The 25,161-nt window shown below is 33.3% G+C and overlaps 5 protein-coding genes across 7 annotated transcripts; 4 read left to right on the forward strand and 1 right to left on the reverse strand.

Moving 5' to 3' along the window:
* Positions 1-1,446: 1,446 nt before the first annotated feature.
* LOC123192408 (glycosyltransferase BC10-like) lies at positions 1,447-3,882 on the forward strand. The gene is made up of 2 exons (XM_044604948.1): positions 1,447-2,722; positions 3,581-3,882. The coding sequence occupies exon 1, from the start codon at positions 1,620-1,622 to the stop codon at positions 2,706-2,708; it is 1,089 nt and encodes a 362-aa protein (XP_044460883.1). The 5' UTR covers positions 1,447-1,619; the 3' UTR covers positions 2,709-2,722; positions 3,581-3,882.
* A 7,468-nt stretch (positions 3,883-11,350) lies between these two features.
* On the forward strand, positions 11,351-15,696 carry LOC123193447 (basic leucine zipper 2). Of its 3 annotated transcripts, none has more exons than XM_044606447.1 (5): positions 11,351-11,482; positions 12,371-13,067; positions 14,018-14,093; positions 14,617-14,743; positions 15,337-15,696. In XM_044606447.1, exons 2-5 carry the CDS (start codon positions 12,517-12,519, stop codon positions 15,504-15,506), a joined length of 924 nt encoding a protein of 307 aa, XP_044462382.1. In that variant the 5' UTR covers positions 11,351-11,482; positions 12,371-12,516; the 3' UTR covers positions 15,507-15,696. The 3 variants fall into 3 exon arrangements, with proteins under 3 accessions (XP_044462382.1, XP_044462383.1, XP_044462381.1); XM_044606448.1 differs by having other exon boundaries at positions 11,371-11,482; positions 12,377-13,067; XM_044606446.1 differs by having other exon boundaries at positions 11,374-11,597.
* A 259-nt stretch (positions 15,697-15,955) lies between these two features.
* Positions 15,956-18,898, forward strand: LOC123193445 (pentatricopeptide repeat-containing protein At1g31920). Its single transcript, XM_044606444.1, has one exon. It carries the CDS (start codon positions 17,037-17,039, stop codon positions 18,870-18,872), a length of 1,836 nt encoding a protein of 611 aa, XP_044462379.1. The 5' UTR covers positions 15,956-17,036; the 3' UTR covers positions 18,873-18,898.
* A 114-nt stretch (positions 18,899-19,012) lies between these two features.
* LOC123193450 (vacuolar protein sorting-associated protein 60.1-like) lies at positions 19,013-23,178 on the reverse strand. Its single transcript, XM_044606451.1, has 7 exons — positions 23,020-23,178; positions 22,488-22,639; positions 21,510-21,603; positions 20,503-20,574; positions 20,310-20,421; positions 19,814-19,965; positions 19,013-19,312 (listed from the first exon to the last, which is right to left on the reverse strand). Exons 1-7 carry the CDS (start codon positions 23,086-23,088, stop codon positions 19,259-19,261), a joined length of 705 nt encoding a protein of 234 aa, XP_044462386.1. The 5' UTR covers positions 23,089-23,178; the 3' UTR covers positions 19,013-19,258.
* A 114-nt stretch (positions 23,179-23,292) lies between these two features.
* On the forward strand, positions 23,293-25,128 carry LOC123193446. Its single transcript, XM_044606445.1, has one exon. It carries the CDS (start codon positions 23,541-23,543, stop codon positions 25,014-25,016), a length of 1,476 nt encoding a protein of 491 aa, XP_044462380.1. The 5' UTR covers positions 23,293-23,540; the 3' UTR covers positions 25,017-25,128.
* The last annotated feature ends 33 nt before the right edge of the window (positions 25,129-25,161 follow it).

The following is a 25,161-nucleotide window of genomic DNA, read 5'->3' on the forward strand; positions in this document are numbered from 1 at the left end:
TTTCTGAGGAAGAGATCTGGGCCTTCGGTTTTGGTCTCAAATTTTGCAGTCTATTTTAATGGAATTTCGTTTTATTCAAACAGTAATGAATTGAACGTTGAAATGGGGTTAGAATTTCTTGATACAGAAAAAAGGAGCCAAAACGTGGTTAGTTGACCTGAAGAAACGACATCGTCTGGTTTACCTTTTTAATTTTATAACCAAAAGATTTTATTTAGTCATAGTCATAAGAATGTGCAATAATCTTGCTTTATAAATTATATCTATGAATATTTGTATTTCTTGAACTTTAAGCCCGGGAGGGGGCAAATAGGCCCAAAAGTCTTCAGGGCTTGGGCCTTGGGACCGAGTCAAAAGACCGATTTGGGTTTAACTGAGAAATTAACAAATAATAATAAAATATTATATTTTACCCCAACCATCAATTTTTAAATATATATATTAAATTCCATCCAACGGGTAGTTTGTCCTTGATTAACAGTTGCCACAATGGTAAAACTGACCACTGGTTGGGGAAAGTATATGTTTTTTTTTTTTTTTAAATTAACATTTGTTATGGATAAAATTAAATTATTCGATAAAAAAAAAAGTAAATTTTAGTTGAACAATTTTAAAGTTTGTAATATAATTAAGAGCAATATTATGCATAGTTATTTTGGATATATAAATACATAGATATTTATATATATTATCATATGATTGAATGTTGTTTCATCTTTAATTTAAAATCACTCAATCATATGATAATATATAAGTGTATGCATATTTGTATATTTAAAGTAAATACTTATAATTTTATTACACAATTAAATTAGGAGTTGTGTCACATGTACATACTTTTAATACACAATTATATACATAAATAATATATTATCATATGATTGAGTTTATTATTAATTTAAAATTATTCAATCATATAATAATATATTATTTATATATTTAAATTATATACAAAAAGCAATTGAAGTTCCTGTCCTTGAAATGTATAATGTTAATGTTGATGATATTATCTTTGTCCGGTATAAGTTCACAAAGTATTGATGATATCCCCCCTGTTGAGTAAAAGATTACAAGTGATATAAGATGATTAGATCATAAATAATGTTAAAAATATTATAAAGTAACTAATAAAATTATAAATTAGTAATATAAATAGTTATTTATAAGTATTGTACCAGTTTCATTGTAAATAGTGACTTCATTAAAGTTAGAGTGGAAAATAGTCATTAAACCTCTAAATTGTTGGACCTCGTCTAGACAGTAATTGAGTTGAGATTTGTCCCAACAAAAACAACGCATTCAAAACCAAAAAAGTTGGTGGGAAAAGACAGTTTTGGTTGTGTAACAAGAGTTATAAAAGGCATAAAGCTAGTGTTATTCAGTTAGGCCTGCCTGTAATTTTTCGCCAGAGATAACGTTTAATAATTAAAATAAATCCAACGAGCCAGGGACGATGATCCAAATCACAACAATTCTCTTTTTCTTTATCATCTGGCTCCCCACTGTCCATCCGTCTATTCACCCCACTTAATCCACTGACTTCACAAACCTTCAACCTTTCTTTTCTTCTCTGGAAGAAAGAATAACCACTCAAATCTCTGTTTATCTTTTTTCATACCATGTATTCTTCTCCTTACATCTACTCTTTCGCTTTGTTTTTTTCTCTTTCTCTTCTTTTCTTCTTCTTCGCCCCTCAATTTCTCCCCGTTAAACACTCCCAAACCATCCACGCTATCTCCGACGACCTCGACGATCTCTCCCTCTTCCGCAACGCCCTCGCTGCCCAAAAACAAATCCCCGCTCGCTCCGCCGTCTCCTCCAAAATCTCCCACTTGTCTTTGTCAAATCCCAAGCCTAAGATCGCTTTCCTCTTCCTCACGAATTCCGATCTCGTCTTCGCTCCCCTCTGGGCCGCCTTCTTCTCCGGCAACAATAACAAAAATCTTTACAATATCTACGTCCATGCCGACCCTTCCGTTAAACTCAGCCACCCCCACCCCCTGTTCAACCACCGCTTCATTCCCGCCAAGAAAACCCAACGTGCATCACCGTCATTGATCTCCGCCGCCCGGAGACTCCTCGCCAACGCGCTCATCGACGATCCGTTGAATCTCTACTTCGCGCTCGTGTCTCAAAGTTGCATCCCTCTCCATTCCTTTCAATTCATTTACCATTCCATCTTCGGAAATTCTTTAAATCTCTTCCGAGCATTCGCCACTCAATCGCAACACAAAAGCTTCATCGAAATTCTCGACGACGATCCGAACTTGCCAGAGCGTTACATTGCCAGAGGCAAGAACGTGATGTTGCCGGAAGTCACGTACAAGCAGTTTCGCGTCGGGTCTCAGTTCTTCATTTTGTCGAAACGCCATGCGTTGCTTGTGATAAAAGACAGAAGACTCTGGCGCAAGTTTAAGCTTCCGTGTTTAAATTTGAATTCTTGTTATCCGGAGGAGCATTATTTTCCGACATTGTTGTCGATGGAAGACCCAGCGGGTTGCAGCGGTTACACACTGACGAGAGTGAATTGGACTGAAAGCGTGGGCGGGCATCCGCATACGTACCAGGCGTCGGAGGTGTCGCCGGAGCTTATTCAGACGTTGAGGCAGTCGAATTCAAGTTATTCGTATTTTTTCGCGCGGAAATTCTCGCCGGAGTGTCTGAAGCCGCTGATGCGGATTGCAAATGACGTCATCTTCAAGGATTGATCGAGAAACAAACGGTATGTTTATTGCTCTCTGTTACTTTACTTTCTAATTTTCTTCTCTTACCGTTTCTGTAAGGTTACCGGAGCATGGACAAAAACCATTCGATAAGCACCATATTGACGGTGTCGATATTATTTATTTTGATTAGTTAGATCTTAGATTTCATCGTATCAGGGACTTTATTTTAAGGTTCCAATTTCTTAGAAAAACAAGTAGTCCTTTTCAAATTTCACATGGGAGGAAAATCCTATAGTGAATTTGTCAACACCTGAAATCTATTCTATGCGAAAAGACTCTTTTGGCCCTCCAGTTACTTTTTAGACTTTATCGTATTTTATCTTCATTTCAATTATGTGAGAAAGATTGGATCTTAGGTGTATTTTTTAAATCTTTATAGAGATGTTGACGAAAGATTTTATGGTTAGGCAAATCAAATTAACTCGGCAAGTGAAAAGACAATATTGCCCTTGTACATTTGTCCAAAATATTTTTTTAAAAAAAAGAACTTCAGTTATATTGTCACTGAATGTTGTTATATGCTGTGACATGTGACATGATTAATTTGTTAATTGGTGAGATTTTTGGTGTATAATATAATGTCATTTGGTCAGTAATTTATTCGGTACGCGCGTCCATATATTACTGATTTCGGTGTGCTGTGGGTGTGGGGCTTGTTTGTTTATCAGACATTTATGAATACTTTTTATTTTTCTGCACCTTGAAAAACGAGATGCACCAGAAGCAGCACATAAATAATAAGTTATTTGAAACTTTTTAGAAAATCATTATGGGGTATATAAGAGTTTGTACGGCTAATATTTTTTCTTATCATAGTGATATTTCTTTATTTCGTGTTTTTATGGCTTTTCCAGGATGAAGAAATGGAAGAAGAGGGTGTTGGTGTGAGTGTGACCTCAAAACACAAAATAATGTGACTTGGGAAGGTTGTTTTGGAGTGGTCGTAAGTATCGCTGTTTGTTATTGTGAAAGTAGAAGGTGTGGTGGGGGGCTTAGCGTGGAGTTGAAAAGGCAATGCAAAAGGCCAAGGTCTATTGCTTTCTCTCTCTCTCTCTCTCTCTCTCTCCCATTTGCTCCCTCCACCAAATGTGTTCTCTAATCTGTGTATATTGTAACGACAACAACACTATCCTTAATTAAATGCTATCTTTGGGAAGTGTAATTATCAAAATACCCATGCTCTCTCTAAGCGTGCCTTCACGTGTGTTTCTTTTTATTTATGAGTTTATATTTTATAATTAATTCAGGGGCAATACCGTGGAGTCTTTGGATTCCAAATATAACAAGCTGCATAATAAAATACTGAAGGGGATGTGAAACTGAATCTGGGTACATCACTAGCTTCTCTCTTCTCCCTTTCATTAGAAGTGTCTCAATCAATATTTTATTTATTGACGATGAATGTGTATAGGGTTAGATTCAAATCAAAGCAAAGTATTGAACTCTCTTGAAATTTGTTCAAGTTTAATTTACTTCAATAGTATAGTCAAGTAAAAAAAAGACTAAAATGATATTCTTTTGATATTAATTTGAATCAATTTTTTACAAACTGATAGTTTAGTGAGTTGAATACTTTTTAAACTTGAGCTTATTTAAACTGAATTTGTTTTAATTCAGGCGAATTGAGTTTATTTTTTAATTTGAATAAATTTGATTTGAATTTAATTTAATTTAATTTGTATATATAAATATTATATTAGATAAAATATATAGAGAATTGTGGCAGTCGGTAACATGGGTTTGTAATAGTTGGTTGAATTCAGCTCAACTTGGTGCGTTTTTGATGGCCTACCGGACAAATATGAGATTAGCATACATATTATATATATTGAAAGAATTTTATAAAATTGAAGGCAAAATTTTAATCATTAAGAATAAAAAAAGCTATGATTTACGGTGGTGGAAGAATGGGTATCACATGATTGTGATTTTGCAGTAAAATAAAGTTTAGGTGAGACACATGGATTTGAAGTTGAGAGCTACATATTGCCTTTACCCATCATCTTAAACAATAAAACTATGTGTACCTAATTTTGGTACACAATTTGTGTACACATATGAGGTGTTATCATGTGATTGAATATTTTTTTATCATATGGTGACACATGTTTTAAAATCACTTAATTACATGATGACACATCATTGTGTACATGAATTATGTATCAAAATTAGATACACATAGCATTGCTCCATCTTAAATGTGCTACACGTTATAATTATTATTAATGGTCATATTGTTTTGGAATATTCCTACTTAGTTTTTAATTTATTAATGTTCAATCAATTATAATAATATAGAGTTCAATTCATTTTTACCACTTCTCATCTTAGGTAAAAAGACACTTTTCTCCCTCAAATTTGGGAAATTAATTAATGATTTTTTTTTAAATCTTGGAGGGCATAAACTACATTTTGTAGAGTTTATGTAAAATATTTTCTTCTGTTTATTATGCCATGAAAGAGTTTACACGAAAAATACTTTCAAATTTATATTTTGTACAATCAAATTATTATTGACAACTATGATCTTGTAAGTTTTATTTATGCCTTTTTTTAACATAAATGTAGAAAATTGCATTAAGCATAAACACGTAGGACTAGGAGTGTAATATTGTTCAATAACTAAAAATGAGTATAATCGATAATGTAATTGAGTCTAAACAATAAAATATGTTTTTAAAGTAGTTCGACTCTTTGCATGGAAGCTTACTTTCATTGTTATATTAGTAAGTTTCAAATCAAATTTTACTAAATAACACAAAAGAGTTTTCAAAAGAGTTATTGATGTCTCCATTACCTTTTATATATAAAAGAAAGAGGTAGAGTTATGTATAAATATATAATTGAATGTATTAAATCATAATGTAATAAAAAAATTAGACTTTAAATCTAATTTCTTTTTAGATAATCTCAGTTGGATAGGTATTGATAATTATTCCATAAGAATATGAAATTAAATAGATATATAATAATATGAATATAGAAAATTAAATTTAACGCGTTAGGGAGATTGTGGGTATATTGCATGCCACCAATTTATCTTCTTATGTCTCTTTAGTTCAATTACTCACTATGAATGTCTTTAATTCCACTAATTATATTTTATTTGACTCAACTATAGAGAGTAATGAGTATCTCTTCTTTAGTTGTGATTTTTTTAATTTTATTTAGAGAAAATCAAAATTAAAACCCTTTTTGATCGAGTTTCTTTCGATTCTTATGAATTTATTGGCTTATTTGCCATTAAAAGTAGGGGATACTTCATCCCTATTTGTCACATTCTATCCTCTATGATACGAAAGGAATACCAAGTGTTCCATCTGCACTTCAAACCTCTTATAGAGATTATGGAAGCTGCGGGATCACTTTGTTTCATTCGGAGCATGTTATGATATTTGAGTGTGATATAGGATACCGACAAAATCAAAATCAAAATCAAAAAGGGATGAGGCAGTGTGATATATATTGTTGTCATTCGATTATTTTCAGAGCAAACTGACAGAGCAGAGAGAGGAAAATAGTCTGTGAAATCGGAAGTCTCAGAAGGAGGTTTGTATCATCGGAAATTTCCAAGCCACGTGAAGATGAACGCTCGTCGTATGAAGTTAGGTAATCAAAATCCATACTCTCTCTAAGAGTACGTTACCTGCGTTCCCTTTTATTTATGAGTTTATATCATAATTCAGGGGCAAGATAGTGGAGTCTTTGGATTCCAAATATAACAGGCTGCATAATAAAATAATGAAGTGAAACTGAATCTGGGTACACTATCTTCTCTCTTTCGTTGGAAGTGTGTCAATCAATATATTATTTATTTGACACAAAGTGTGTGTATACTGGCCGGATTCGAGTTAAACTTAGTTTGAGATTAAGTAAATTCAAGTTTAGTTTGGTTTGTGGGAACTCGAGTTTGCCAAACTCCTTTCAAATTTGTTTGAATTTAGTGCGTTGGAAGGAAGTCAAACATGTATTCAATTCAAATTTGAGTCAAATTTAAATTCAATTTGAACTCAAATCTAGTTTGATTTTGACTTGATATTATAACTAAGTAAAAAAAATAGTTAAAACAATGTTATTTTGATATATATTTATCAAAATGATGTTATTTTAATCTATTCGAATCAAATTTTCAGAAGCTTGTGAATTATGAAGTCTGAAAAGAACTGAGATAGCCAGCCAAGTTGTGCCAGTATTCATGGCGGAAGCCAATGTAACATCATCAGAAAGTGCTTTCCATTGATAGAGGTCATGACATTCCCAGAATGATCCTTCGGAAGTTGATCAACTTACTGGTTCAACAATGAACCTGTGTTGTCCATGATAATGTAAGAAATTGATAGGACTACCAAATTAAAACTCATAGGTAGATCATTTAAACTATCTGACGTTTAATATGATTATAATATTATATATATTGATATAAAATCCTGTTTTGCTAAGTTCTGCTTGTTCAAATTGAGAACCTAAATAAAAGTCCGATATTTAGAGAATAAAAGAAATATAAAATCCTGGCCCATCAAGTTCCTATCTTGGATTTGGCCCGAAAGTGTTCAATGAATTGAAAATTATTTAAAATTTATCAATTTGCTCAATCTAATCGTATTTTTAATTTCAATTCTCTACATTAATTTATAAAATGCTACTATCAAATATGTTATTACTATGATATATGTTATTGTATCACTTGATTTATAAAATTAAGAAAAAAAAAAGGCCAAAGGTTTATTCCCCATCCAAGTTTATATGTGTTTTTAAAGTTATACTGTGAGATTTGAAAAACTAAAGGTTCCATTCATCTGTTTAAAATCTCAGTTAGTATTAAAGGTAAAACTGCTATTTAACAAAAAAATTTTAAAAACTAAAATTTTATTATTTTTATTCCTCTTAGTTTGAAAATCTCACAATTCCTCTCTACATAAAGTTTGAAAAATCAACCTTTTTTTTTTAAGGTTTGCAACTTATTGCTAGAGACGGCGAAATTTATCGTCTCTGACTGTATTGACTCTCTCTTCCAGTTTATCTTTTCTTGTTGATAAAATTCCAAGTATTGAAGAATCTGATTTCCTTCGATGAAGACAAAACCATCTTCGTCAAAGTGTTTTCGTTGAGACAAAGACGACCGTCGAAGGTTTTAGATAGACACGTCATTTTTGTCTGAGACGAAGATACTCTAACAAAGTCGATTTCATCATAGTCGGAGGAAATCGAGTTATCCAGTGTTTGAAATTTGATTAACAAAGAGAGATAAGCCAGAAATGAGAGCCAACACGATTAGAGACAATCGTCTTCGATGATGATTTGCAACCTTGAGGGGAAATATTGATTTGTTAAACTTTAAGGGGAATTATGAGATTTTCAAACTAAGAGGGCGCAAACGTAATAAAATTTTAGTTTTTAAAATTTTTATTAAATAACGGTTTTATTTCTAACTCTAACTGAGTTTTTAAATAGATTGATGAAACTTTTCACTTTCTAAGCCCCAAGGATATGACTTTGAGAATGCATTTAAACATGGGTGGGAAATAGTCCCTTGGCCAAAAAAAAAAATCATATTAAACAAGGAGAGTAAATAATACAATGAACAATATAACTATGTGTATAATTTTTATATATAATTTTTGCACAAATAATGATATATCACTATGTGATTAAATATTATTTTATCTTTAATTTTCAACTATTATCTGCGTATAAAATTATAAACAAAAATTGTGTACATAGTATTACTCTACAATAAATAAATTATAAATTTAAAAGTTTATAAAAAAAACAATAAAATTATGTATACACACTTTTAATATATAATTTAAATATATAAATTATGTATCATCGTGTAATTGAATCTTTTGAATTAAAAATAAAAAATAATATTATGTACATCCATTTTGAGTATATAAATAAGTATATATTTATATGTTTCATCATACGATTGAATATTATTTTATCATTAATTAAAAATCACTCAATTATATGATAACATATATTAAATATTAAATATTTATATATTTAAAATAAATACACATAATTTTATTTAAAAATAAAATAATATTTACTCGTACTATAATATTTATCAAATGTACTCAAATTATGGGGATATTAATTAAAATAGGCAAAAAATTTTCCGCTTATACCTTTTTAGGCAAACACACAGTAGTTTTACTTTTATAAGCAAATTTTTTTATAACTCCAAAAATACCCTTCCAGCCCTGTAGCTGTAGGCACTGGAAGGAAGGTGTGGTGCGCGCGGTGCGTGCGCAGTGCGCGCACCCTTTCTTATATATATATATATATATATATATATATATATATATATATATATATATATATATATATATATATATATTAAATAATATAATATAATATTTAAAAAATATATTAAATAAATATATATTAAATATTATAATATTTAATATAATATACATAAATAATAATAATAATAATTTTTAAATATATATTATATATATAATATATATTTAAAAATTATTATTATTATTATTTATGTATATTATATTAAATATTATAATATATATTTTATATATAAATATTTATTTTATATATTATATATATATATTAAATAATAAATAAATAAATATATATTAAATATTATAATATTTAATATAATATATATAAATAATAATAATAATTTTTAAATATATATAATAATATAATATATATTTATTATATCCTAATATTATATATAATATATATTTAAAAATTATTATTATTATTATTTATGTATATTATATTAAATATTATAATATTTAATATATATATATATTTATTATATTATATTATTTAATATATATATATATATATATATATATATATATATATATATATATATATATATATATATATATATATATATATATATATATATATATATATATATATATATATATATATATATATATATATAAGAAAGTGTGCATGCAGTTAATTATATATATTATATGAGGGTGCGCGCATTCTGTACGCACTGCACACTGGCACGCACCGCACACCGCACGCACTGCGTACGCACCGCGCGCACCGCACGCACTGCGTACGCACCGCGCGCACCGCACGCACTGCGTACGCACCGCGCGCACCGCACGCACTGCGTACGCACCGCGCGCACCGCACGCACTGCGTACGCACCGCGCGCACCGCACGCACTGCGTACGCACCGCGCGCACCGCACGCACTGCGTACGCACCGCGCGCACCGCACGCACTGCGTACGCACCGCGTGCACCACACCTTCCTTCCAGCGCCTACAGCTACAAGGTTGGGAGGGTATTTTTGGAGTTACAAAAAAATTTACTTATAAAAGTAAAACTACTGTGTGTTTGCCTAAAAAGGTATAAGCGGAAAATTTTTTGTCTATTTTAATTAATATCCCCAAATTATGACTAATGAAATTGCTTTTCTTTTTTTTTTTTAAAAAAAAGATGTTTGTTTCCGTGAAATTTCCGCAAATTGATGCTCGAAGTCCAATCCAATCGAATCAAAATATCCTTTAATAAAAGATAACATTATAAAACCACACGATGTTCTGCTTTATCAATATATTAAAAAAAAAAAGCCACGTGGACACAGACAACGTCATCATCCAATCACAGAGTCAGCGCTGACATGATCGAACCTTTAAAACATAATACTGGCATAATTAATCCGCCATTTGTAATTAATTAATCTTAAACTTGGATTTAGCCATCCAACTTCATACTGCTACTAATCACCAAACAATATTGCGTTTTTTATTCTATACATGTTAATCTTCTAATTTTTGTATATTATCATATAAACTCAAAGTCTCAATTATAACCTGTTAAAGTTTATAAAATATATTAATTCTATAGGAAAAATCATTATTTTATAAATTTATATTATTATTTTTTTAAATCTTAAAAATGAACAAATTTTTCTCTTAAAATTAAACTTTGAAAAGTTATATTTCCCTCCTTAGGGTTTCTATTTTTCAAAACAATTCCCTAACGAACGACAAAACTTCTCCTTTTTCAGCAACCAACACTCTTTGACCCTCTTTTCCCCTTCTTTCAGATTTGTCTTTGCCTGAAAAAACGAGTCTTCATTTAAACGAAGACGCTGGTCTTCGATGATTCATCTAGATGAACTGTGCTGGTAGAGATGACTTTCAAATTGCTAGAGACGGAGAGATATCACTGGGAGGGATAGAGATTCCTAGAGACGTTGATCATTCGCTAGGAAATTGTTATGAAAAATTGAAACCCTAAGGAGGGAAATATAACTTTTTAAAGTTTAATCCTAAGAGAATTTGTTAGTTTTAGTATTTGAGAGAAAAATGATATAAATCTTTATATTTTTTTAAATTATTAATTAAATGACAATTTTACTTTTAAAACTAATAAATTTTATTAAATTGAATCGTCTATGGGTGAGATTTTAAGTTTTTTAAAGTTAATGAATAATAGTTTGGATATATATCAAATTTTTTATCTTTAATTTAAAATTATTTTTAAAATTGAGTATATCTAAATACTAATTGAATAATCAAAACTAGAAACATATAATTTTATTATATTTATATTAAAATTCCTTTTTCCTAATTTTAAAATAGATGTATAAAAAAATGAACACGGTATGATCCGTATCCCTACACTGAAAGTAGCGTAGAAACACAAATACGAATACTGGAAGACATCAAAGCACAATAATATACGGCGGTGGTGGTGATGTTGTTGGAAGGAGGGTGAGACTGAGAGAGTGACTATTTATATGCAATTTGCAAAGGTGAGAGGCGCACGTTAACCATCCTTCCCTCATTCGCTTGTCTCTCTTCTCTCTTTTTCTTTCTCTTTCTCTGTTTTTCCAGAAGATGTTTCTCAAAGAATGTAATTATAGCATAGTAAGCCCAACTTATCGTTCATATTGTTCTACTTTAAAGATCTTTCTGTTTTTTCATTGTCCTTCACTGAATTTTTTCATTTTTCTTTCTGGGTTTTAATTTGAAGCGTCATTGCAAGATAATTATTTTTTGTCTTGCGGTTATATTGTTGTGCTTTTCATTTTTTTAATGTTAATGTAAATCTCGTTGTTGAGTGTCACTGTTGCATTAATTTAGCTTTTTTATTTTTTCTGTTGTTTCGCTTTTCTTTCTATTAAACGCGGAATGTAGCTTCTTGCCGGTTTGGTAGATTTGGTTGTGGTTGAGTACAACCTGTCTGTTTTCCTAGAAAGTGAGTGAAAAAGAAAGAAAATTTCATTCTTTTTGTTTCGTGATAATTTTGTTTTGTTAAAAGTATGAAATCTCAATTTTCTCTAGATTTCTTAGTTTTGATAATGCTAGGAGAAAAATTAAAGGGAAAAAGAGAAAGAGAAAAATAAAAATGAAGAAAACCGAAAAAAGATAGAAGGGTTTTAGTCTCATTCACTGATATGTGATTACTTTTATAAGCTATTGTTTTCACTGATTAGCTAATGTTATTTTCGATTTCTATATGTCTGTTCAACAATATGCTGCATAGAAGTTCTATAATTTTTTTCTATTTATATTTTCATACATGAATCTTTTTTTTTTTTTAATTGTTAAGAAGGATTGATTTTCTTGTGTTCAGTTTTTATTAAATTTCTTCTGAAGCTTTTCTTATTGTAATTTGTAATTTTTTTTTACCAATAAAGTGGTAGGTTAGGATGCTGGCAGAAGAATGGCCCTAAGCCACTAAAAGGAGGAACATGCTGTTTTTCTTTGTATAAGTTTCACCTCAAAAGCTTTCGAATGAATATTTGGTAGGAAGATCTAGTTCACAGTTTATGTTTAGATCACCATGTCAAGGCAAGCTCACCTTCCACCTCGTTGCCCATTTCAAAAGAAACCTGTTTCTCGTCCATTTCGTGACCCAATCTCTCCCCTACAGCGTACAGAATCATACCCTAGTGACCATAAATCGTCCTTCCAAAGTTCGATCCTAGAGGATCAGCCAACATGGTTGGATGATTTGTTAAGTAACCCTGGCACAAATTCTGTGGGAATTATCCATCGCCGATCTTCCAGTGATTCGTTCACTCTTTTGGATGGTCTTGTAGACTCTTTTTCAGGTTTGAATCCTGGTAAGGACGATGATAATTCAGTTGGGGATGAAACTTGTAGTGGGTTGGAGTCAGCTTGTGTTTATGGTCCCAATTCCCCTAGGAAAAAAGGCAATTCAACCTTCTCAGAGAGTGCCATAGTTTCAGCATTATCAGAATGTGTTGTTGAGAACCCTTTGCAGTATGTGGATGAGAGTCTTTGCATTTCTGGGATTAATCACTCTGATTTTAAAGGAGATGCTTGTACTTTGACTAGTGAGCTCAATGCTGAAACAAAGATGGCAAAAAGGTTCTAATCTGAACTTCTCTTTTAATTATCAAATTTATAAATCTTATTAAAAACTGCTACTGATATCTCCATGTTAACAATATTTAAGCACGTGTCTTCAACATACCTGTTCTGTTGTGATTTTGCAGCTGGTGACTCTGCCTGCTTTACTAGATTAAAATTTCATAGTATTTTGTTCTTGTGTGCATATGACTTGTTTAGGACATAAATTTTTTGTCAATGTATTTATTTGTTTTGATAATCTCTGTATTGCTTCTAGGTCCTGCAGCTTTAGTTTTGCAAATTATTTAGCATGGTCATGCTTGCATCTTTGTTTCTTGTCTTTTACTCTCCACTACGTCCACAAGGAGAGAAGACTATTTTGGGCAATAACAACAACCTATACAGTTGGGGGCACTAAACAATTTTTTTGTCCTACTTTCGCTCAAAATGGACTGATTATAGCATTAGCTTTTAATTTTCTGAAGAGTTTTGAGCTGTTTTTGTTATTGAAGCTTGTCTTACACAGCTTACAAAAGATTTATAACTCAGGCATTGAGGCATTGAAGGGCCAGGTGATGCCTTATTATATAATGGAAACTAGCAAGGATATTGAACTGAAAATTTCTTGTAAAAAATAGCTCCTCCAACATCCACATCACTCCATGAGTTGCATGTGAATTTATAGTTGGCAAAAGGAGAATGATGGAATTGTTCATTTCATCTCAAGAATTCGGCACATCGATCAAGGGACAGAAATTGCACCTACTTAATTTTAACCTTTATCACAGTACTTTTATCCTTGGCAGAAAGTGAAACTGTACTTCAAATTCTTGAAATCCTAGAATTTTGGCATGCGACAAATAAGCATCCCTTGCATATTATAGTATGGTTGATATAAATTTTTGTTCATTTGTAAACTTTGAGGTGGATAGGCAATTGGATGACATGTTTTGATGACTGTTTCACAGGCATTCGGGGCAACGCTCTAGGGTTCGCAAACTCCAATATATTGCTGAACTGGAAAGAACTGTTAGTGTTTTTCAGGTAATTTGTCTGACAGGTATTATGAGATTGTTTGAGTAACTCCATTAACTAATTATGGGGGTAGCAAAAGCTAATAGCCTGCTCATTATTTTAATGAATAATTTATCTTGTTTATATTATGTGAAGAGTTATTTCCCTAAGTGAAATTCAAAGTGTAGAAAAATCAACTGACTAATTGATCAAAACGGGAAAGTTATATTAAACAAACAGTGTACTTATTATATAGCCTCTCTACGCTTTCGCCCTGCCCTTAAGATTAAAAGAAGAACAATTTTAAATGATTTTCCTCATTCTCATAACTCTTATCTATTGCAACTTTTCATATTTATATTTTTCATGTCACTTTTTAGCACAAATTATAAACCCATTGAACAATGGACACTGTTTCATTTTTTAGTGTCGGTTCTGCTTAGATGTAACTAATGAATTTTCCCTGAAAGATAAATAAAAAAAATAAAATCTGTTATTGATCTGTATCTTGGGGTGAAATTTTCTTAACCAATATTTGATATCTCTGTTTCAGACTATACAGTCAGAATTGTCAGTCCGAGTAGCTTCACTACTTCAGCAACATGTTTCTTTGTCATTGGAAAACAGAACATTAAAGCAGCAGGTGGCCAGATTGCAGCAGGAAAAAATGATCATGGAAGGTGAGTCTGTCATTTTTCTAGTCCTGTGGATTCTGCAGTGAGTGGTGATGGTCATGCAATGGATCTGATGTTTAATGTCATTCATTTGTTTTGCACATGCACTTGCATCTGATCCTACCAATTTATCATTTCAATAAAATTTTGGTTAAAGAAAGAACTTTCATGGGTAATATGCTTAAAATGGGAAAATTTAGAAGCGAAAACCGAGCCATTGCACATAAATCACCTGTAACATAACATCAGGATAAATATGTCATCTGAACTATTTCATCTGAGTGAATCCTATTTACTGCTTGAATTTATATTATTCATGGAACTTATGAAATAGTGTTTTTTTTTCCAAACAACCTCTCTAAGGACATAAGTTCTGCCTAAAATCAATGCTCCGTGTAACTACAAGATTTCTTGGTTGACAAATTATAAAGGCTTTTTTAATTCCTTTAGCAGAGCATCTTGTTGAGAAAGATACTTTTTTAATCTTGGTTACAATTATTATTATTTTGGTAAGTCTCTTGGTTACTATTATTGTTTTCCCTTGTGGATTTTTAAAAAATGTGATTTTCTAGTATTTTATGTCCATGCATTTGTCACAGGTCAATATAAGTCACTCAAGAAAGAAGCCGAGAGATTGAAAATTGGTTTGGCCAAATCATCCCCTAGTAGCAAGGCCAAAGCTTTTTTTGGGTCTCAATCTGCAGCTGAAGCATCTAGACCAGAGGTTACTTGGCAGATGTTAGATATGACTAATCTTAATCTGAATTGATACCGGATGCAATAAACCATGCTTTTGGATGCACTTTAACTAGATATAACTCTTATTCTCATTTGCATTATTTCTAAACATGAATCCTGCTAATGCAGCACCATCTTTAAACTGTGCTCCGGTTGCTGAATTGTAAATGTCTGGCTGCATTTTACATTCTAGCAACTAATTCTAACTTAAGTTTTTTTTTTCCACTTCCACTTCTGTAAACTGGCATTATTGAAGAGAATGCACTTGTCTTTAGCAAGTGCATTTGAGCATTCAAAGAGACTCTACTATGGTGAGCATTATATCAAGGAGTTGATGCGAAAACCATTTTAAAAAGTGTTCTTACCCTTAACACTACATTGTCATCATCAAGACCCAGATTTCTTAACAAGTTCTTTTTTTTTTTTTTTAAATCAATCATTTCCTTTGGAATTGTGGAGTTGGTTGAAATTGCTTGAAGGTTATATCTTGGAGCGTTTGAACGGCTACCATCTAACTTCCTGATGTCCACGATTTATTTAATTGGTAGAACTACTGGCATCTCATGTTTTGCAGACTGTTGTTCTTCAGAGGAAAGTTATATATCATTTCTCTGATAATGTTATCAGGTCAATACAGCCCAGGTGGACTAAAATCTGAAGGGTATACATTTATTTTTTTAATTTCAATTGAGTGCAGGCATAGTTCTTCTCTTGAACAATTTGTTTACAGGGCCATAGGTGAAACTAAATTGTCGTATATGTAAATGTGGGAACTCTAGGAGAAATTCATTGGCCTTTTTTAAGGTCTGGTTTTTATTATAGTTTAGTGAAGTTTTTGTTTGTTTAATTCTTAATTATCCTCTCTTACTCTAATACCTTTTAATGACATTTCCTTTAAATTTTGTGTTTTGGCCTCTCATCTAATGGGGGAACTCGAAGAATTTGGCTTCTTCAAACTTAAATATCTGTCATTTCAACAAACTTAGTTGGGAAATAACCATTTGGCCTACTGATATTTCTCCAAACCTGAAGGTTTCCCACCAATTCTCTCAAAGAAGACCGATTTGGGTTGGCTGTTCTAAGCAAGGGATGTTTCTATATTTCCCCTAACCTGAAGGGTTTCTACGTGATAGTTTCCACTTTTCACCAATGTTTGTGTAAACCTTATTCCTCGGCCACTCGTTAATCAAGAAAAAACCCAACTAAAGCCAGCTTTTGTGTCACACGAACGGGCCCAAAAACTGACATGGCCAACCATGAGAGGTCCTCAAACTCAAACAGAATCTGATGGGCCCAAACGTTATCCTATCCGCAATCTTCTTGTCCCAAAATCTCACTACCTTTCTCTGGCCACAACTCTTTCCTCACAATCTCATGGATCACATTCTTCAATTCTCATTTCAACACTCAAAAACTTTAGTTCTACCATAAATTTTTATCTCCTTTAACTCTCGAGCTTTCTCTTTAGGTACAATTCGAGCCTCGTTACTTATATATTTTCAATAAAAACTGAGTCTTAATTGATGCCTGTGTATAATTATATGATGGTGTGGATGAGAGGATGAGTGGGACATCAATCCTTCACCACCACCTCTTGCTCTTCACACCACCCGAAGATCAACCAAAAACCAAAATCAAAACCCCAGAAGCTGATTTAAGATTGAAGGAGCAAGAGTGCTTATGCCTCTTAAAAAGATGCAATAACTTGAAAGATTTCAAGCAAGTTCATGTTCAAGTCCTCAAGTGGGGTTTGTTTTCGAACCCCTACTGTGCAAGCAATCTTTTGGCTGCTTGTGCTCTGTCAAATTGGGGTAGCATGGATTATGCCTGCTCAATCTTTAATCAAATCGATGAACCGGGTGCTTTTGTATTCAACACTTTGATTAGGGGATTTGTCAAGGATGACAAGTTTAAAGAAGCTTGGTTACTTTACATTGAGATGCTGGAAAGTGAAGTACAGCCTGATAATTTCACATATCCAGCACTTTTAAAGGCATGTGCCGTGCTGCAAACGTTAGAAGAAGGAATGCAGATTCATGGTCATGCGAATAAGCTTGGCTTCCAAAGCGATTTGTTTGTACAGAATGCTTTGATCAACATGTATGGAAAATGTAAGGAGATAGAGTTATCATATGCCATTTTTGAGCAAATGGATGAAAAAAGTGTTGCTTCTTGGAGTGCCACTATTGCAGCAAATGCTAGTGTTGGGTTGTGGTATGAATGTTTGATGCTTTTTGGGGATATGATGAATGAAGGATGTTGGAGGCCTGAAGAAAGCACATTGGTGAGTGTGATCTCTGCTTGTGCTCATATGGGTTGTCTGGATTTGGGAAGGTGCACACATGGGTCATTAATCAGAAACATAAGTGAACTAAATGTTACTGTGCAAACTTCGTTGATGGACATGTATGTTAAATGTGGCCGTTTAGAGAAGGGGTTGTGTTTGTTTCAAATGATGGCTGAGAAGAATCAGTCGTCATATAGTGTGATGATATCGGGGCTTGCAATGCACGGACAGGGTGAGCAAGCTCTCAGAGTTTTCTCTGAAATGCTTGAGGACGGCGTGGAACCAGATGATGTCATCTATGTGAGTGTCTTGAGTGCTTGTAGTCATGCTGGCTTAGTCGATGAAGGCCTGCAATGCTTTGACAGGATGAGATTAGAGCATGGAATCACACCAACAGTTCAGCATTATGGTTGCCTGGTCGATCTGCTGGGTCGAGCTGGGATGCTCCAGAAAGCCTTGGAACTCATCAAGAGCATGGCTGTCGAGCCAAATGACGTGGTGTGGCGAAGCCTTCTTAGTGCTTGTAAGGTACATCAAAACTTAGAAATCGGGGAAATTGCTGCTAATAGCTTGTTCCAGTTAAACTCTGAGAATCCTGGTGATTATATTATACTATCAAACATGTATGCACAAGCTCAAAGATGGGATGATGCAGCTAAAACCCGAATGGAAATGACAAGTAAAGGCTTGAAACAAACGCCGGGATTCAGCTTGGTGGTGGTGTCAAGAAAAGTGCACAGATTTGTATCAGAGGACAAAACACATCATAAATGCCATAACAGCATACTCGAAATGATTCACCAGATGGAATGGCAGCTGAGATTCGAGGGGTATTCCCCGGACACATCTCAGGTGTTGGTTGATGTAGATGAACAAGAGAAGAGAGAAAGATTGAAAGGTCACAGCCAGAAATTAGCAATTGCATTTGCACTCATAAACACATCTCAAGGTTCGCCCATAAGAATTACAAGGAACATTAGGATGTGTAGCGACTGTCATACATACACAAAATTTATTTCAGCAATCTATGAAAGAGAAATTCTTGTACGAGATCGAAAACGGTTCCACCATTTTAAAGATGGAACTTGCTCATGTCAAGATTACTGGTGAATTCAAAAGGTTTTTTAGTCCTGCAAGAATGTGCTTGATAACGAACTTAAAGAAGAATGTGTAGCGACTGTCATACCTACACAAAAGGCTTGTGCATACACAGATAACACATAGCTACACCATGTGACAAAAGATTAAACTTTGTACAGCAAACCTTGACTCCCTTAACACAGTTTAATAGATTCAATATACAAACATATATTTTGAACATGTTTTTCTTTACAATATAGTGGTGCTTATAAAATCCAACTATAAATGGTAGAATGTCAACCATCTAGACTAAATTAAATCACTGCATCAAATAAGAATCAACATAATTTGTTTACAATGACCACTCCAACCAGTTTCCCAACATGAATCTGTGCAGAAATATAAAAAGCAAACCCCTAACCACGGATGGAAGCCTGAGGGGCAGCAGGTAAACCCAGTTCATCTTCAGCCTGTCAAGCATTGAAGCAGAGATGAAAAAGTATGTTAGATGTAAAGTGGCGCAGATCTTACTATATATGTACTCTTAGGCCAGTAAAAAAAAAAAAAAAAGATTCTACCATACTTGTAATCTACCATTCAGGTTGTAACACACCACATAAGAATCTTGCCCACATAGCTCAACAGAGATTTCTTTTCAATGGGGTGGCAAAAAATTTTTGTGTTCAAAAGGAAAAAAGGTTAATTTTCACCAATTACAGAACTGGAGTAAGATCACCTAAGGAACCTGAGGTGTAAAGCATGACAAACCATTTTTTCTTTTGAAAAAAAATCAGAATACCCATTTATGTGACAATCTCATGTGTTAGGCACATCAACCAAATAGTTGGCTATTCTTTGATAAGCAGGTTTTTTTTAATTATTTTTTCCATTTATTATTAGAAAATTCAAACTATAGTTTCAATTTTCACAAATTAATTAGCAAAAAGATAATATCATGAAGAACACAATACATGTGCATTAGATCTGCCAGGTGCAGCATGTCCAGTAGGTGCTGAAGGCAAGCTCAGCTCTGCATCCAAATCATGTTCCTTGTCAGGTTGGAGATACGAGGGCACTCCAGCTTCATCTTCCATTCCCATGTCTGCTTCCAAAGCATCAAGTTCTGCATCATAAAGCCAGTAAAGACAGTGTACAAAGTATTCAAATGTGAGAAAACACTTTACTCCACGTCTACACTATGAAGATTTGTGCAACATGACATCCAGAAACCTGTTAAATCTGGTTCACTTCTAAGATAACAGAATCTCACATATACAGTGATAACCCTCATTTACAAATTACATACCTGTTTATAGGCATACTATAAATGAAGATTTTAAACTATTCATTTCTTCCAAAAAAAAAAAAAAAAGGAGAATGAAAACATAAATTTGAAGAATCATCATTCTGACTTCCATTGCATAATATATGCATCAGAATGTAAGCATCTAGGATATATAAGCTTACCACCCATGAGTTCTTCCTCATCAATATCATCTGGCACATTATAGCTCCTACCAAGAGTCTCTTGAATTTCGCTACTTACATCCATCAAGTCCATCATCTCATCTTGCAAGTTCTGTGCAAATAACATAAATTCACCATAAATTCTGTAAAGTCATTTTTAAAGAGAAGTAATAAAGGAAAATAAATTACTGACATCTATGTCTTGAAGCTTCACGGTTTTCATCATTCCTTTCAATTCCTTGTTGGCACTTTTCAAGGCTGACATCTGGAAAGACAAAACAAATTAAATTCAGAACACAGAAGATCATAACTAATATATGCCATATCGTTTGTTAAAGTGCCTTAAAGTCATCCATCTCCTAGACATATTAGAAAGAGTACAAGAGAATCTAGGACATAGATTAATCATATAAATCATAAAGGTGTTCCTCCCGTGGAAAATGGTTCACTCCTACCTCCATGAGATAGGCAGCAAGTTTCAATCAGGGTACACATAAAGCTCTGCCTGGACTTCCCTGAACCGAGCCCCTTTGGGCGCTACCAAGACAAACAAATATTTCAAGATAAATATAGATAGCCCTAATACAACCATATTTGAAGTTTTAACAGATGGAGGAAATGGAACTATATCACTTAATTAGAAAGGCTCATTTATCTGAACCCATATCATTGACAGAACAACTGCAAGCAAACAAATGGCTCAACTACTGTAACTGGTTCTCTAAAGAAGTAATGAATGCAACCACAAGCATTAACATCATTCAATGGGCTGAGTGATGCTTAGTCCAGGAAAGAAATTGGCCTCTTGTTGTAAAGCAATTAAAATTGGATGGCATTAAAAAAAAAAAAAAAAACATATTGTATAACTCCGTCCTAGATAGAATGACCATGGATGTTACACATCTCCAATTCCGAGGCTGAGATCGTCCAGTAGCATTAATTTGGGTAACAAAACACACAATGTCTAACAATTCATATCCAAATGCATATCTAGTCAAGAATTTCTGGGTCAGGGTTCAAAATGTGGATGAGGCATAAAAGAAACAATTCATATCTAAATGCATATATGGTCAATAATTTTTGGGTCAGGGTCATTCACAACATGAGCAAGCCATAAGGGTTCTTCAACGGCATAATTACAAATATATATATATATATAAAGATAGAAAGAAACAGAATTCAATATTCTTCAGGACATACAGTTTGTTGAGCATCTTTAATACCCTCAGCAGCAAATGCAACTTGATCAAGGTTGAAGGTCTGGTTGTACAGCATGTCACGTTGTTCTTCATACCTGTATAGAAGCATATTCGATGGATGCCATTGAAGCAAAAACATCATGCATATTCGAAGTATATCACTAAAGAAAAAACATTTATATTTTATGAAAGAAAAAGCATCAAAGAGATCTATTTATGCAGTACCTTCTTAAGGGCACTCTTTATGGAATAATTTCCTTGCAGCAAAGTAACAACATTATGTGTCCACTTATATCACTAACTTAAATGATAAATTTGTTGTACTCCAAATGACGAAGACCATACAAAGTTGAGCACCACTTAAGAAATTTTTTGATAAAAACCTTCAAATCATATAAGTAATGTTCAAGCTTGATTGAATTCAGTTTACACTGACATACATAGCCACATCGTGAATTAGATTTCATCAAATAGATTACAGAGTTTTTCACTCCTAATAACCAAAGGACTAAGGTAACCTCACAAATCAAAAGAAAATTTTTTGAATGAAAAGGTGAAATTTCAGTTTCTTACAATCAGAAACTTATGTGGTTTCAAAACCACAAGCTTTCATTTCCTTTCCTCTGTAGTATTATACATTATTCTATAAGATCCATACATATCATACAACATATGATACTCTAAGAACAAACGTACATCTCTAAAAGGCTGTTTCCTCCAGCATAACAGGGCCTAACTGGTTTAGACTTTAAATTAAATTCTAATACTTGATTACACATATTGCAGATATTAATTTAATGTATGCAATTGGGGAAATTTCACAAAGAGCAATGAAATTATATATATACTAACGTAGGATATCTGGAAATTGTACAAAGTATTAATTCCAAACCTGTTATAGGTTTGAAAGAGATATATAGCTACACAATAAGCATGACATTAAACTATTCCTCAAAGTGCATAAAAGAAAAGCACTTACATTCGTTTTTGCTTAAGAACCCTCATAGCTCGAGCTTTAACTGCTTCTTGAGCAGGGCCAGGTCGTGTTTTCTTAATCTGCTCCTTGTATCTACTCAACTCCGCATCTAAATTCTTGATCTTCTGATCCACATTTTCTCCTCTTTTATTAATCTGAAAATAGATCACACAAAATTTTAAAATAATTAAAAAAACAGCTAATTCAACGAAAATTTCACAGATAAAACGATAGGCATCTCCCAAATCAAGAAAAAAAAAATCAGTTTTCAACATCATCTCTCAAACCTAAACTGTACCAATATTGATGAGTTATTATTATTATTTTTTTGCTGAATTAAAATTTAAAAAAATCATTAAGAAATCGTGTTCAGCTAAGCAGAATCCAGATTTTCTCATAATTTAATCAAGACTGAAACCAGCCAAATGAACTTCCAATTTCAAGTTCCTAATAGAATCATTTAGACGGAAATTTGGAAAGAAAAGGAAAAAAAATTAATTTAGAAATAAAATTTTAAAAAAAGAAAAAGTCGAACCCTATCGGAGGCGTCGTTAATGGAGGGAGGAGGCTCTTTGTCCTTCTTGACGCCGAAAACTCTCTTCATCTTCTTCTTGTGGAAAATCAAATAAAAAGCTTCGAGAAACAGATATTAATGCGTTTACTTTCAACTTTGAGTTATGACGCGGTCGATGTCACTGTTGAGAAAGTTCTCACACCAGTTACGCTTTGACACGTCATTAAACACAAATATAGATTAGTGATATAAATTAAATTAATTAATATGTATCGGTTTTTTTTTTTTTTTAATTTTTAACATCCCAATTCCCCTTGAAAACACCTCGCCCAAGTTGTATCATATTCAAGAGCATGACGCTTTACCTTGGAGTTCCTCAATCCTCAACTGTCACCTCCATCAAAATTTCCCGCATCTGTTAGGTACTACCTCTTTCTCTTCTATTCTTCATCAAAGTTTTATATTCGTTTTTCAGTTTCTTTACCATTTGATTGTCTTCATTATACATTTGAAACCGCCGTTTCTTAGATTCATTCAGTAAAATGGTCACCCATGAAAAACCTCCGCAACAACCCAGTCAAACTCCCTCCTTTACCTCAAAGTTCAAACCATTTTTATATTCATCATCTATTCTCATTCTCTTGCTGGCAATCTCCTTCACTTTCAGCAAAGCCAGCTTTTATAAAATCCTGCCCTTTAAATCAGTTTTCATTCCACACTCCACTTTTTTCCAATCAATTTTAGGGTTTTTTCACCGAACCCGGAAAACATATGATCCAAATATCATTTCCAAGCCATCTCATTGTGTTCTTTGGATGGCTCCATTTCTTTCAGGTGGTGGGTATAGCTCAGAATCTTGGGCATATATTTTAGCTCTTAAGGAACATGTAAAGAACCCTAGGTTTAGATTGGCTATTAACCAAAATGGTGATTTAGAATCTGAAGAATTTTGGGAGGGCTTGCCTCAAGATGTCAAGAAATTGGCTTTTGAGCTTTATAATACAGAATGTAGAATCAATGAAACTATTGTTGTTTGTCATAGTGAGCCTGGTGCTTGGTACCCACCATTGTTTCAAACCCTTCCTTGTCCACCAACTGGTTACAAAGATTACAAGTCGGTCATTGGTAGAACCATGTTTGAAACTGATAGGGTGAATCTTGATCATGTAAAGCGGTGTAATCGGATGGATTTTGTGTGGGTTCCTACTGATTTTCATGTTTCTACTTTTGTACAAAGTGGGGTTGATCCTTCGAAGGTTGTGAAGATTGTGCAGCCTATTGATGTCAAATTCTTTGATCCCCTTAAGTATGAGCCATTAGATCTTATCTCGAAAGGAAAATTGGTTTTCGGTACAAGAAAATTGGATACAAGTGCAAAAGAGTTTGTGTTCTTGAGTGTGTTTAAATGGGAGTATAGGAAAGGTTGGGATATATTGTTGAAAGCATACTTGGAAGAATTTTCTAATGCAGATGGGGTTGCTTTGTATTTGCTAACAAATGCATATCATTCTGATAAGAATTTTGGTAGCAAGATTGTGAAGTTTGTAAGGAATTCTGATATAGCAAAACCAGTTGAGGGTTGGGCTCCAATATATGTGATTGATAGCCACATTGCTCAACTCGATTTGCCACGAGTTTATAAGGCAGCTGATGCATTTGTTCTGGCATCGAGAGGAGAAGGGTGGGGAAGGCCTCTTGTTGAAGCGATGGCAATGTCTTTGCCTGTCATTGCAACGAATTGGTCTGGACCAACAGAGTATTTGACTGAGGAGAACAGCTATCCATTGCAAATTGATAGATTGAGTGAAGTAATGGAAGGTCCATTTAAAGGGCATCTTTGGGCAGAACCGTCGCTAGAAAAGCTGAAAACTCTTATGAGACAAGTGACTAGTAATGTTGACGGAGCCAACACCAAAGGGAGAAAGGCCAGAGAGGACATGGTTGCAAGGTTTTCACCCAAGATTGTTGCAGAGATTGTTAAGGATCATTTATACAAAATCCTAGACGATAAAGCATAGGGAGTAATTTTCTAATCTGTTTTGATCCCTCAAACTGCTAGTTTAGTAACTTGTACAAAACTCAAGATTAAATATGGCTTGTATAATGGATGGCAGATTTGCCTGACTTAAAGAGCCAGTCCCAAGCTGCAGACAGATGTGATTT

Source organism: Mangifera indica, chromosome 12 (assembly GCF_011075055.1).
Source record: "Mangifera indica cultivar Alphonso chromosome 12, CATAS_Mindica_2.1, whole genome shotgun sequence".
NCBI lineage: Eukaryota > Viridiplantae > Streptophyta > Magnoliopsida > Sapindales > Anacardiaceae > Mangifera > Mangifera indica.